General features: G+C 34.8%; 1 protein-coding gene and 2 long non-coding RNA genes across 3 annotated transcripts in view; all 3 read right to left on the bottom strand.

Annotated features, from left to right (window-relative positions):
• Positions 1-1,299, bottom strand: part of LOC21408809 — a 31,718-nt gene extending 30,419 nt beyond the window's left edge. Inside the window, exons 1-3 of the mRNA XM_024167160.1 lie at positions 1,166-1,299; positions 794-875; positions 68-171 (exon numbers count right to left, since the gene is read on the bottom strand). Coding sequence (XP_024022928.1) covers positions 68-171; positions 794-875; positions 1,166-1,180 — 201 coding nt within the window. The 5' untranslated portion in view covers positions 1,181-1,299. The remainder of the gene's footprint in view (positions 1-67; positions 172-793; positions 876-1,165) is intronic.
• A 9,106-nt stretch (positions 1,300-10,405) lies between these two features.
• LOC112092051 lies at positions 10,406-11,482 on the bottom strand. The gene is made up of 3 exons (XR_002902405.1): positions 10,839-11,482; positions 10,517-10,751; positions 10,406-10,430 (listed from the first exon to the last, which is right to left on the bottom strand). It is a non-coding gene; the product is annotated as an uncharacterized LOC112092051 (long non-coding RNA).
• Positions 11,483-11,540: 58 nt separating this feature from the next.
• LOC112092052 lies at positions 11,541-13,676 on the bottom strand. Its single transcript, XR_002902406.1, has 3 exons — positions 13,616-13,676; positions 11,689-12,009; positions 11,541-11,580 (listed from the first exon to the last, which is right to left on the bottom strand). It is a non-coding gene; the product is annotated as an uncharacterized LOC112092052 (long non-coding RNA).
• Between the last annotated feature and the right edge of the window lie 712 nt (positions 13,677-14,388).

Genomic DNA, 14,388 nt, shown 5'->3' with positions numbered 1-14,388 from the left:
AGGGAAAGAAAAAAGGATCAAGAATAAAAGGCCAAACAATGAGAAAATCGTGAAACAATTGTGTTACCTTCAGTGTTATTGTACCGACAAAACCAGCCTTGACAGTGACCGGAAGTTTCAGAGAATTTAGTGCCTCTGCCTTCAATTTCAAATCTTTAAGAACAACATCACCTGCTCAAAATTGAAAGAATAATTGCATATAAATTCATTGGCAAAAATGACCAAGATGCCTTTATTCCGGTGGTGAAGGTTAATAGCACTTAGTTTTGAAAAACATCAACGAGTATCTTTCACATTCTCCATTAAGTAGATTTCGTCCTCGGGAGAAATATTAAAAAGTTACTATTTTGAAGAATTAAAAAAGGCAGGTTGAATCCGATCATCTTTTTCGAAAGAGCTAAATACTTTTGTTCCTTGTTGCAGTTTTTTTTTTCTTTTTGTATTACTGAGGATTCCTTGTTCTTTCAAGTATTTAGCTTCTTCATGGGTTTCTATTGAAAAGCTTCCTTTTCTCTGATTTTACTGAATTGAAGATGCATATAATCATGTCTTTGAGGGTCATTTTTTTCTTTGTTTTAGAACCCTTTTTTTCTTTTTCCTGGAGATGTTGTTCTCCTATTTTCTGTTTCAATATAGCACTGTTTTCTATCACCGTAAATATGTATACGTATATATACGACCTTGTTCTCCTATTTTCTGTATCAATGTAGCACTGTTTTCTATCACCAAAAATATACACATATATGTATAAAGTATCATCAAACAAGCAGAGGAATGATTAAAAAAGGCAAACCTTTCCAGACACTGATTCTCAAAGTTTCTGCTGAGAGTCCATGGACATATTCGCCCAAAAATCTACGAAGCAAATGTAAAACCTACCACACACAAATAACACAAAAATCCATCAATTAAATAAAATATCAGGTGTTCCAAATTGATTAAACTTGCTAATCATGATCAATACAATAAAACAGCGTCCTCATTTTCATCTCAATTCGCCGAAGCATAATTGCATTCAAAAACAACAATACTTGAGTAACGAACAACCAAATTTCCGAGAAATAATCCAAAAAAAAGGAGGCAAATTTATGGAGCTCGATCAAAAGGTGTCGAATTTATGCGAAGATTACGGAAATGGAAGGAAGAGAAAGAGAAAGAGGCTTACGTGAGATTCAAACATGGCTTCGAATAATCGAAACGACGAAGAAGAATCAGGCGGAATCCACAATCCGATCGAGGAAAGCTGACCGGCGCCGGCTTCGCATTGCCATTGACGACGACGGCGAGAGATTGCAGAGTAGATCGGTCAATGAAGAAGAAGAAGAAGACGACGAGGACGAAGAAGGAGGAAAGATGTTTGATGAAATGCGTTAATGAATGAGCTGAAACCCTCCACCGGGAGACTCTGAAATCAATTTCTTTGTACACGCAGAAGAGAGAGAGAGAGAACAAGACGGTTTGAAAAGAATAAGAATATAAGAGGAAAATAAGTTCGGGACAGTTTTTTTCTTTCTCTCTGCACTAGGAAAAAAATTTATTGGTACAAAATTGTATTACATAAAATTAAAAAAGATGGAGAATATTTCACGTTACTTATAATAAAAAAACTTGATTGTTCAAAATTATATCCTATTTTTTATACCTTGTCAAAGTCAGAGATATGAGAAAATTGAGAAATGAAGATAAGAGAAAGAATAAGAATAAGAAAAATGAAGTTTGGGAATTTTTTTCTTTTTGAAAATTCTTATGTTCAAAAAATATATTTTTAGTTTAATATTTTAAATCAAGTTAAAATTGTATTCTAATAAAGAATTGTTGTACATATAACCAAACTTGTTAAGAATATGACGTCCTATAATCATGTTAATGTAAGAATTTAAAATTTTCCGCGTCGGTGCTCTGCTTTCAAGAGAATTTCTTATTTGTCTTGCTTCTTGTCTCTTTTTTCCTTTTCTTTTTTTTCCTTTTATTTTCTTTGTTTTCTTCTCCTATAGGATATAACTAGCTGTAACTTCATAATTCAATTCCCTTTTTGGGACCAACAATTATCAGGTCCCAAAATGAATTGAAGTATTACATTTTGTTTCTCAACTCTTAAACTTTTAGATAGTGGTATTTGTATTTTTATTGCACTTTATCTATTACGCATTTAATGGGTGTTGTGTTGTCCAATTATTTGTGTGTTCTAATTTGTAATGTATGCCTTTTCTATGGACCAATAATTATTATTCATATTAAAAAATGACAATTATTTATTAATGTGTCTTTTAATATTATTCATGGTAGATGTCTATGAGAGTCGTTTATTGTCATATGCTTAAAAACGACTTTCGGTTTTTAAAATAATAACTATTACGACTCAATATAAAAAGAATTACGCTAGTTCTTAAGTCGTTATGATGACACATGGGGATAGATCCAGTCATTTACAAAGTGAGGGGCCACCATCATGTCCTTTAATGTAATACGATAAAATCAAAATCTAATCAAATCCTAAACAACAAGTTTGTGTGATTAAATTATACAGTAAATATGAGAATTTTGCAATTAGAGCATACAAAATACATTATTTGCCAACATTATGTCACATTTAATTACAAGCTATATTATGACCCAAAAAAAATATCATTCCAAGCCTAAGACCGTTTGGTCTAGTGGCATCGAAAGATTTATGTGGGATGAGATTTAGACAGGATTGTGGGCAGTGGTGGAACTTTGGGTGAGCGGGCTGCCCGAAGCCCGAATTTTTTCGGGCTCGGGCGGGCAGGCCCATATGCCGGCCCATCCAAGGTATAAATTCCGGTTCGGGCTCGAGCAGCCCGAATTTTGAGACCACGCCGGAGCCCGCCGCCGTATAGGTGCCGTCGACCGCGCGGAGTTGTTTTTGAATTTTCCATTCATGCCCGATTGCCCGACCCGCCCGAATTGCCCGGCCTGAAAATAAGCCCGAAAACCAGAATTTTGCCCGAAGCCCGAGTTGCCCGAAAATATTAGTTGCTACAAATTGGGACATTCCGAGAATCGAACTCGGGACCTCTCACACCCAAAGCAAGAATCATACCAACCCAATGTCCATATTTGTTATTTAAATTTTTAACTTATTAATTAAGGTAAACACACAATTCTTTAATAGAAAGAGCAAATTTCTATTTTAGCAGTTTAATATTTCAGTTTTCACATTCTTGACCATTTTTTATAATCAATCACATGATAAAAGGATTCCTCAAAAAATAATATACACAAGGAAAGAAACACATTGCCATCACGTTTTTATTATTTTTTATTTTTAAAAAGTGTTGTTTCTATATAATGCTGGTTTTGTTCTTATAGATACTCGTGTTTTTCTACTCTATATCATTCTTCTTTCTATCTTTATCTATTTTTCTATTCACAATCTCTCCTCATCCTCTTAATTATCCTCTTTTTTCTTCCACTTTCTTCACTCTCTTTGTGACTATATATTAAAGTAACTTTCTACTTGCATACCATAGTAAATTAATAATTTATCAAAAGTCACTCAATGATTGGTTTAATAACTTCATCGCTATTTGATGATCTCTATTTTAAAAGACCAGTCACTCAATGTTGAAGCCTTGGTTTGCATTAAGGATTGGGATCGGGCCGATCAACGTATACAAGATACAATTTCACCGGCAAGCCAAGAATGGATCGATGAATTTAATCGATTAACATTTAATTTTGAAGACGATCCCTCAGCTTCAAATTAAATTGTAAATTTGTAATTTGTAAATATGTATTTACTTTTTACATTGTATTTGTAATTTAATAAACAATGTAAGTTTGTACAATATGTAATTCGTTACAAAATGATTGCACTCTTTTTTCCTTGCCAAGTTTTTATCCCAATTGAGTTTTTCTTGGTAAGATTTTTAACAAGGCAATCATGAATTACAAATTTAAAAATTAATAAAGAAATAATTTTTTTATATAGTTTGTGTGTTCATTTCAAATTGTAATATATATATATATAAATTTTAACACAAAATAACTTAATATTAAAAAAAAGTTTAAATAATTCGGGCAATTCGGGCGGGCTCGGGCCGCCTAATACAAGCCCGCGGCCCGTTCAAGGTGAAATTCGGGCTCGGGCGGGCGGCCCAAATTTCTCAGGCGGCTCAGGCTCGGATAAAAACTCAGACTTTTCGAGCGATCACGGACGGCTCGTCCAAAGTTCCAGCACTAATTGTGGGTTCGATCCTATGTTGTATCAATAAGTATATATATATATTAGTTCCAACGGAGCTTGATAAAATCTCACAATACATAACTTCGTAGTACTATTAATAGAGTATTTTTTTAAATACCTTATCATTGTTATGAAAACTAAAAAAAGAAAAACTTTAGAGAGAGAGAATTTTATTAATTTTGTGAAAGTGTATAAAATGAAGAGCCTTAGAGTTCTATTTATAGGAAAATTTTTGGCGCTATTTACAGTTACTATTTATACAATCCTTACTATTTACAGTTACTATTTGCACAATAAGATTCTGACATGAATAGTAACTTTGACTGACTTGTATGATAACTTTGACTGAGGTGGATAGTTACTATTCATAACATTCTCCCTTAGATGTCCACCATTTATGATACCTCATTAAAAATCTTGTTAGGAAAAACTTAGTGAAATAAAAACTATAGCAAAAGGACAAAGAGTACATTATTTATCTATACGAGTTTATGTTGTGATTAACGCCCAAAAGTGATGTTCACAAGTGGTCAATTGTAGCATAGAAGAGGGGTCGTATCCACAAAGAGATAACAAAATAACAAGAAAGATTAACAGAATAAGAACGTTAGAGAAAAATAAATAACAAGTGAATTAAAGAAAAAGAAGAGTTTTTGAGATTTTTGTTGCAAATAAAAAGGATAGAAGATTTGTGTGAAAGAAATTCAGTAGTAAAAATGGTAAGGTGTCGAGAATCCCTAATGTTTCGTTCACCAATTCAAGGTTTGATTCACAAAATAAAATGATCGAATAAATTAAATCTCTATGTTGACTCCAGAAATATTATCATTACAAGTTATCCAAAATCGACAATATATCAATTTGACAATATTGCAGTAAAAGACAATTTGTAACATAATTTGAATAATAAAACAATGCATGACAGAATTACATAAGAAAAGCGTGACTGAACTTATATAAAAATTGGCACACAATATTTTGAAAAGTAAATGAAAGATAAATGAGATTTAATTCATTCAGATGTAGCACAAGGAATCAAAAGCCCGAATTGGGTCACTCAACAGAAGTTCATCTCTAACCTCACTAAGAGAACTTTAGCCTAGCTTGCAAAACATTCTCACAAGTTCTAAAGAGAAAATATGAGACTGACAACAAAACGACAGAAAACTGAATATTGAAAGCTCCCTCAAACCTTAGGCAAACCCTCTTATTTATAGTGTTTAGAGGTTGCCTGTCAAATAAGAAAATAAACAATAAAAATAGAAAATTATAGAGGAAAAAGAAACAAAATAAAATTATAAATAAATTATGAGAAATTAGATATATGATTTGAGGAGGAAATCCGGTAAGATGGTTTGATTTTTGGGGAAGAAATTCGGATTCAGCAAAGGGAACACGTGTTGCATTACAATTGGATGAAAGGAGTCAATCTCGCCACGTGTCGCGTTCTGATTGGCTGGCCTGTGCTGGCGCGGTCAGAGTAGAGACAACTGTGTGGGACATTGGGGTCCCTTCGAGACAACTGGCGCACGTAGATTGGTTGAATGACTGGCAGAAAGCTGTTGCCGAGACAGCTGGCGCGCGCGGAGAGAGACTTGGGCTGGCACGCTGTCACGCGGGACCCATGCGGGAGAAGATGAGACCCACGGTGATGGCTGCGTGCAAGGAAACGCGTGCCAGCGACGCATGAGGCGCGAGACAAAATGAGAGGAAAGGGCACGGATTTTCGCGTTGACATGCGGGACCCACTTCATTTGGCTTGGCTGTGGGTGGTGTGGCTCTCTCTGATTGGCTTGGCTTGAGTGGCTCGGATGGGGCTGAAAATATGGCTTTCTTGGCTTCTTCTTGTGTAGCTTTTTACACACTTTCATCTGTAAATAATTTAGCAAAAACTAGACAAATTCTAATTAAAAATATTATGAATAAAAATAATGGAATTATTTAATTAAAGCTTAAATATTTTAATATTATATAAATCAAAAGCAGTATTTAGGGTGCATTTTCATGTACTAATCACGTTACCTCATTAAAAACATTATTAGAAAAACCCAGTGGGATAAAACCATAATAAGAGAAAAAAAATACAGCCATGTAAACCCCCCATCAAGTTGACATGTATAGGTCTTCCTCATAAATCTCACAGAGGACGTATCCCGATACTGTGGATATGTTTTCTAAATGTTGTAGTGGGAAGTGTTTTTGTGAAAATATCTGATGCATTGTTACTTGATCGAATACCTTATTCTTTTCCAGCTCTTGGGAGTGTGAGAAGAACTTCAGGTGTATGTATTTCGTTATGTCGCTTTTAATGTAACCTTTCTTTATTTGAGCAACACATGTTGCATTGTCTTCAAATGATATTGTTGAATCTTTACTGATAGATAGTCCGCAAGTTTCTTGGATATGTTGAGTCATAGGCCTCAGCCATACACAAGATTATTTTGGAACGAGTTCTAAATGCGTCCATTACTTTTGCATTTTCTTGTGGTGACTTGTTATTATTTTCTTTAATGGTATTGGTTAGACCCATTGATTTTAGATGCATTTCTACATCTATGATCCAAGACATATAATTCTTTCACGTGATGTCGAGTGCAACGAACTCAAGTTTAGTAAAATTCGACATAGTGATAATTATAACAAAATATCAATATAATAAGAATCACAGTATTACAATTAAAATTACATATTAATCATAATAGCAATAAATAAAATGGGAAATATTACAAGCATAAGTATTAAAAGGAAAACCTTAAAATCGTATGGAGAATGATCTCTAATAAAAAGAGCAAAAATATATGAGAATACATACACGTCAAACTACTCAGTAAACCTTTCGAATGATGTATAATGACAAATTATAAAAATTATAATACGTTGATGATGTAGCCCTCATTTGTATGAATATAAAATAATAGAGTATATTTATATGCCTTTCACTTGAATTAATAAAAGGTAGAATCTTGTATTATGACTAGGGCTATGATTTACTTTCTTTTGACTTTAAGATCGATGCTTGTAATTGAATTAGAACCTCATTTCTTTGAATTAATAAATGTAGACAATAGGAATAAAACATTCGTGTTATCATGTTATGAAAATTAGAAAAATGTAAAACTAAGAAGAAAAACTTTAGAGAGAGAATTTCATTAATCTTGTGTGGGTGTAAAAAATGAAGAGCCTTAGAGCTCTATTTATAAGAAAATTTTTGACACTATTTATAATTACTATTTACACATTAAGATTTTCACATAAATAATAACTTTAAAGGAAATGGACAGCTACTATCTACTGTTCATAACAATCATACAATTTTTGAAGTGAATAAGCTAATTTACTACTACTACCTCTTTGGTAACTTGTAAGGCCCTTTTGTAACCAATCATGAAATGTGGCCTAAGAGAGTGATTAGTAGCCAAGTCAATAAAAGACACTCCAAGAAGATGCTGTCAAAATTGTTCAGATGTTCTTGTTAATTTTTCTTTGTCGTTTTCCAAGCTTTTTGTTTAGAATTTACTTTACAAGCGTTCATCACCATGTTTTTTCTCCTATTGATTAAATAGAAATAATTGAATAAGAAAGGGAAAGGAACAATTTATATATTTATTATCCTCTTTAAAATTTCATTCAAGAGTTTCTTTTATGTTTTTGTTTTATTTGGCATGGAGTTAAAAAGATTTTAGGACCACCCCTGGGCCCTGTATGTCAAAGATTCAGGTGTTGTTGGTGGACCTTCTGATAATGACTTATATGTGGGCTTCACCCTATTTTGTGAATAAAAAAGGGTCTTTTACGCAAGTTGAACTTTCTAGCAAAAGAAAAAATCAAAATACTTTTTTTTTTTTTTTACGGTTAGTTTAGTTTTCGGATTTAAATTTGTAGTTATAATTATGTTATTTTAAAAAAAATTAAAAAAAGTTTCCGTCGTTAATGCTTACCCATAAAATTTAAATTATGTATTAAAACTACGAGTTTGAACTTACGAACTAAATAGACTTTTAAATATTTTCAATCTTTTCGGCAACAACACTCTGAAAAAAAATCTCGTCTTCTCCACTATCAGACTCTGCTAAAGAATGGTCTCCAACTAATTTAAAATCAGAGACCATTTTTAGGGGATTCTTTAGCTGTTTTTTTCTGCAAAGATTATTTAGCTCTGCCTAATTGTCAAAGTCTCCATCTTGTGGACTTGGACTCTTTGGAAGTCGGTTCATTTAGTGAATACCATACAAAGGTCAAACGACAACAACAAACAATTTTCTAGTTTTACGAACAAACAAAAACAATTTCCGCAAAAACAAGAAAACAGAACAGAAAAACAAAACAAAAAACAAACAGAAACACAGTGAATGTGAATACAGAACTCCTATTAGCATTTTCTCAACAAACAAACTACATTGAGCAAAAACGACATTAACTCCAACAAAAGGCTTATAAACAACAAAGCAAAAAACGACAAACATGAAACGAGAGGAGCAAAAAACGACAACATGTGAAAAGACTAGGAGATAGAAATGACGTGCAGCCTCATTAATAAATAAACGATTACATATTATGATCTAAAAATAGGAAAAAAATTATAAAATGACAGCTATGTGAAATAAACAATTTTAGCAACATGAAAGCAACTAATTAGAGACAAGACACTGAAAAGAAAATGACAGCATAATTAACGACATTTAAAATCATAAAAAAGTGAAGAATATAAAATATATTTAACAATATAAAATAAGGCAGCAATCAATGACGGGGAAAAAAAAAAAAAAAAAAAAAAACAAAACAAAGAAACGACTCTAAATTATAAACGGCAAAAAAAAAAAAAAAATAGACATAACATTGATGTCAACGGCATAAAATGGAAAACAACATGAACTGCTGATACGAGTCAGAAGCAACAAGAAAACGACTAGAAAGTGGAAGATTCGACATAAAATACAAACAAGAAGTTAACAACAACGTAAAACAACACTAACATAAATACAACAAGATCAACAATGTAGAAAGGAGAGGAAGGTAAGACGACAGTAGATGGAAACGGGCATTATGCTTCGAAAACGATAAAACTAGTAATTACTAATAATCGCAAATATTATACAATACTACTAAAGGAGTCGGAAAGTTAGGGTCCGTTTGGTTCATGGATTCAAATCATGTGATTTGAACTATTTTCGATTTACGTGTATTTTTTGTGAGAGAAAATACTGCAGCGAACCACGAATCATGATTCGAATCAGGGAGTGAATCTAGGAACCAAACGGACCCTTATTGTTCTTTGAAAAGTGGCTTTCTGATTTTGCTCTTCTCTATAAGGATTGAAATCAGTGTGATTTGAGTCATTTGATTCAGATCCATGATTTATGATTTGAATCATAATTCATAGTGATTAGAACCTTCGTTTGGATGTGTATATACATGATTTTGATTCTAACCTGAAATGTGATTCGAACCAGTGTTTGGTTGTCTTGTTTTCTGAATTTGAATCATGACCAAAATAAATGTAATTTAAGAAATTATATAATAAATATAATTCGTTACGTGTAATTTAAAAAAATATAATTCGTTATATAATAAAAAAATGAAGTACTAGAAAAAAATTATACAAATAATTATAACTCAAAATTATAACAAGCTAACTACAAAATAAATGGAAAAAATGTGAATAAAATAATAGAGGTAGAATCCCATTGCTGATTTGCACTTTCAAGCTTGTCTCCCACAGCTTCTTTGGTATTCCAGCCACATGTCATTCGCCAGGCAATCCCTAAAACGACCCATCTATGTTCGGCTAACAGTAGCTCCTGTTACTGTTGGCCCCTCAGGGACATTGCCGTCATCGTCATCGTCATCAAATCCATCACTATTGGTTGGATCTATTTCACTAACTGGTACTCCATCACGGTAGTACTGATTTAGAAGCGGGTCCCCCTCATTTACCATGTGAATAAAATTATGTAAGATTGCACATGCCACTGGAATCTTCACTTGTTTAGTCATTGGATAAGTGTTATTAGACCGCCTTAAGATAGGGAACCTAGCCTTCCAAACACCAAATGTTCGCTCTATACAATTTCGCAAGGATGAGTGTTTGTAGTTAAACATATCTCTAGGTCCCTTAAATCCACCACTTCTCCTTTGGTAGTCAGGCAAGTGGTAAGTCCACCTTTGTACGGAGCAAGAAAACAACCATTGTTTGCATATGCCGCGTCAACAAGATAGTATTTTCCTATGCAAGTTAAACGAATTTTGTTAGAATTTAGAGGTTGTAACAGGTAATAAACTGAGAATCATATGGATGGATTGAAGTCTTACCAGGCGGTGGATGTGGGAATTTGAACTTGGGTTCGGCCACCGCATCTGCAAGCACTCGTGCATCATGTGCTGAACCTTCCCAACTACTAAATATGTATGTGAACTTCATACTGAAGGAACATGCTGCCATTACATTCAGAAAGTTGAACCCCTTCCTATTGCGGTAAGCTGTCAGATTTTGAACACCAATCTGTGTACAAGGTATATGAGTCCCGTCAATTGCGCCTATATAGTCCTGCACAATAGTTCCATAATGAAAGAGGTTAGTATGTTTATAAACCAAAGTTGTGGCATACTAATAAGACTGAGAAACACAACTTACGTTAAACCATGTCCCATATCTATGACGATTGCCACGTACAAATTCACTAAGTTTGTCATAGTTGGGAGGTTTAATGAAATCATCGTGCAACGAACAAATTGCACCTAGGACGTCACTGAATCTTCATGAAATTGTCTCCCCCGAATGTTGCCATACATCTTGTGACTCACGATTAGTTTGACTTTGTGCAATGATGGTTAAAAAGACAAATACTTGTTATGGGACGTTCATGTTGTTTGTTGGTTGTAACAAACCTCTCTCTGTTAGTATTTCACAAAGAATCCTAAATGCACGTGGTCCCATACGCACCTTGTTAAACATTACAGCCTCATTAGTATTTGCTAATAACTCGTTCACTTTGTCTATACCCTTTAAAGCAGAGTTATGCATCGACCTTGGTACCCGGTCATCATCATCAACAATGGCTGCGACTGTAGCGAGGACTGTCTTTTCCGAATATATTTGTGGCATTTCGTCGTCCATAACGTTCAACGCGGTTGAAAAGATCATTACATACGTCGTCATCATCACTATTCTGGTATGGAGCATCTCGGGTAGGCTGTTGTTGTTCATCAACAACAGTAACATCTTCAATGGGTGCATCATCCGCTGCCTCTTCTCCCGCACTTGGGTGATATGCACCTAATCCAGTAGCTCCAACTCTACTGGGGAAAATGGCAGCCAAGTACGCCTCGTTCAGCTTCCATCCATTAGTAAACAATGTTTTCACATTGTGATTTCTCTAGAAATAAATTAGAGAATTGGTTAGTAACCTCTAAGTAGAGAGGTAAGTATGTAACAATTTAAATATGTCACTGTTTTTGTGAGTATAATCAATCTCATATGTTACCTTACAAAGATCTTTCTGCAGCTCCTCGGAACAGGTGAAAGTTGTAGTGGTCGAATCTCATCCTACTCCTGTATGACTTTGTAACATTTTGTACGCGGCGTATACCTTACCCAATTGTCGGCATTTCTCCCTAAGACGCTCACCATCAGGAACATAGCCATAAAAAAAGCATTCCATTTCTGATGCCCATTGATTATTGTGACGAGATTCTGGTAGGCGACCGTGGTTATCGTCGTGATATTCGTATAATCTCTCTAGCAAAAAAGCCTCTGCAGTAGGGCTCCAAAAAAGTGGCCTCTCATATCTAGTTTTCCTTAGCATCTACGCACGCATATCATAACCAAGAGCAGGACATCACATGCAAAAACGAAGGACACCACATTGACAAAATGACAACAAAACTGAAAAACAACAACAACAACAACAAACACAACACCAAACTTCTTGTTTAAAGGCACTAAACTACTCCCAAACCGGGTACAAGTTATATAAGGCATATGTTTTTCACCTTGCGGGAAACACATTCATATATATAAACTTACAGGAACTAAACTTACAAGTTATATAAGGCGTATGTTTTTCATTCACGTATGAAAATCCCCACCAGCCAAATTCCAGGAACTAATCTCTATAATTCTCAAGTGATAATATTGTTCAATTCTCAAGTGAACATAGATAATGTGGTTGCAGGCATAACTTAGCAAGAAATCTACACCTGACTTCACCACAATAACATTTTACATCAATCGTATGATTATCGTACCTGATAATTTTCCCCTTCTCTTCGGTACCAATTAGATGACTGTCTAAAAAACTAACATCACTAGAAATGGTTGGCAATAAAATGTGTCAAGCTAAAGAACAATAGGTTCATTTTCTTAACCAAAGACCCAGTTCCAAAGGCTAGTCCTGCGTATGAGCAAATGAGAAAAGCAATATATGAACTAGCATGTACAAGCGGGAGAAAGAAGTTATAATTGAAAATAATACAAAGCACGAATAAAGACAGGGCACTAAACACGGTGACAGCACAATATTATGTATCCAATTATATGGCAAGCTTGCCAGCAGACTTTTTCATCTACACCTCATAACGGACCATTTGATAATATAGGATATAGGATCTGCGTAACTTTCATTCAACAGAAATCTCCAAAACTGTCGGAACTAACCTACTTAACATCGTACCATATCTAGACTTTCTGGAATTCATTTGCTTGCTGTTGGTGTTGCTGTTGGCTTTGGAATTCATTTTCTGGATTTTTTTCCCTTTTTTTTTTATCCAAATAGAACAAGATCGAAACTCTTTAAACTTACAGGAACTATTGTAATCAAACGTAAAATAAATCAACAACCAAATTCCAAACGGATGTTGTTAGAAACAAAAATGAACTTACATGGTTATCAGGCTTTTTGAGACACAACAACCAATTGCTAGAGAACAATCCCCACCCGTCCAAATTCTAAAGCATATCAGGATTATCAAAGCAACAGCCAGAAACAAATCAAGTTCAGAAACAAATGCACCAAGATATTAGGATTACATGCTTTAGATTTTTTTGTTTTCTTTTTTTGTGTGCATTATCTAGTATTCGTCAAGCACTTGTATAACTGCTATGCACCAACATTTTCTCATTTCCAATCACAAGATATTCAATGCCAAACAAAGGCATTACATTCTGGAAAAGATCTCAGAAAAAAGAAAATGATGGTAGTCACAAACACTATCTTCAGAAACAAAAAATTGAACCCGGAATCACAACCAAGTCCAACACTATCTCCGCAAACCACAATCACAACCAAATCAAACACAGAAACCAAAGTCACAACCAAAATCACTATCCACTCACAACCAAAATCGTTGTCCACTCTCCAGAAACCAAAGTCACATCCAGAAACCAACGAAGACAAGGTGAGGAGAGCATACCGTTACAGAGTTCGAATCCGACGACGAGATGAAGGACAACGGATGCAGCACTCCAAACGCAGAAGATGGTTTCTTCTGAGTCCTCACTGACCTTCTGTCCTCTCTCCGGTGAAGGCGAGGAATGACCTTGCTTCCGTAGTATCGGTGAAATTGGTACTGAATATGGAGTTTTCTTTGATTGTTGACAAAAACTCCTTTACTCCAGCCACTTCTCATCAACGGCGACCGATGTGGAACTTGCGAACAACGAGCAGACGAGAAGAGTGGAGAAGAGAGAGTCCCAAAAAAGCTAGAGGGGAATCTCGGCTGTTCACCCACGCGAGAGGAAAAAGGACTGCAGATTCTCTGCTGAAGCATGGGAGAGGAAGCCAGTGGTCGTTAGAAGTTGGCATTAAGTGCACAGTAATTTTTACTGTGCACTGGGGTTTCAAACGGGGGGGCGCTGATGACGTTTGGTTAGAGGATTCAAATCATGTTATTCGAATCATTTTCGATTTACGTGAATTTTTTGTGAGAGAAAATACTGTAGCGAACCATGAATCATGATTCGAATCAGGGAACGAATCCCTCTAGAGCCCAAAATGATCCTAATCACTCCATCTGATCCTAATTTTTACTGTTTATTTTTGACTTTCCAAACACAGATTGGACCTGAATCAGGGGATTTGAATCCCTCAATCTCCCAACCAAACATGCACTTGATGTTTCACTTCTTTTAATACCCGGTGTGTCCCTACCCTTCTGTGAAATGTCTGATTTGTCCATTCTTTCTC

Source organism: Morus notabilis, unplaced genomic scaffold (genome assembly GCF_000414095.1).
Source record: "Morus notabilis unplaced genomic scaffold, ASM41409v2 Scaffold467, whole genome shotgun sequence".
NCBI lineage: Eukaryota > Viridiplantae > Streptophyta > Magnoliopsida > Rosales > Moraceae > Morus > Morus notabilis.
The sequence above is the reverse complement of the archived record's forward strand: the minus strand, read 5'-3'. Positions and strand labels throughout refer to the sequence as shown.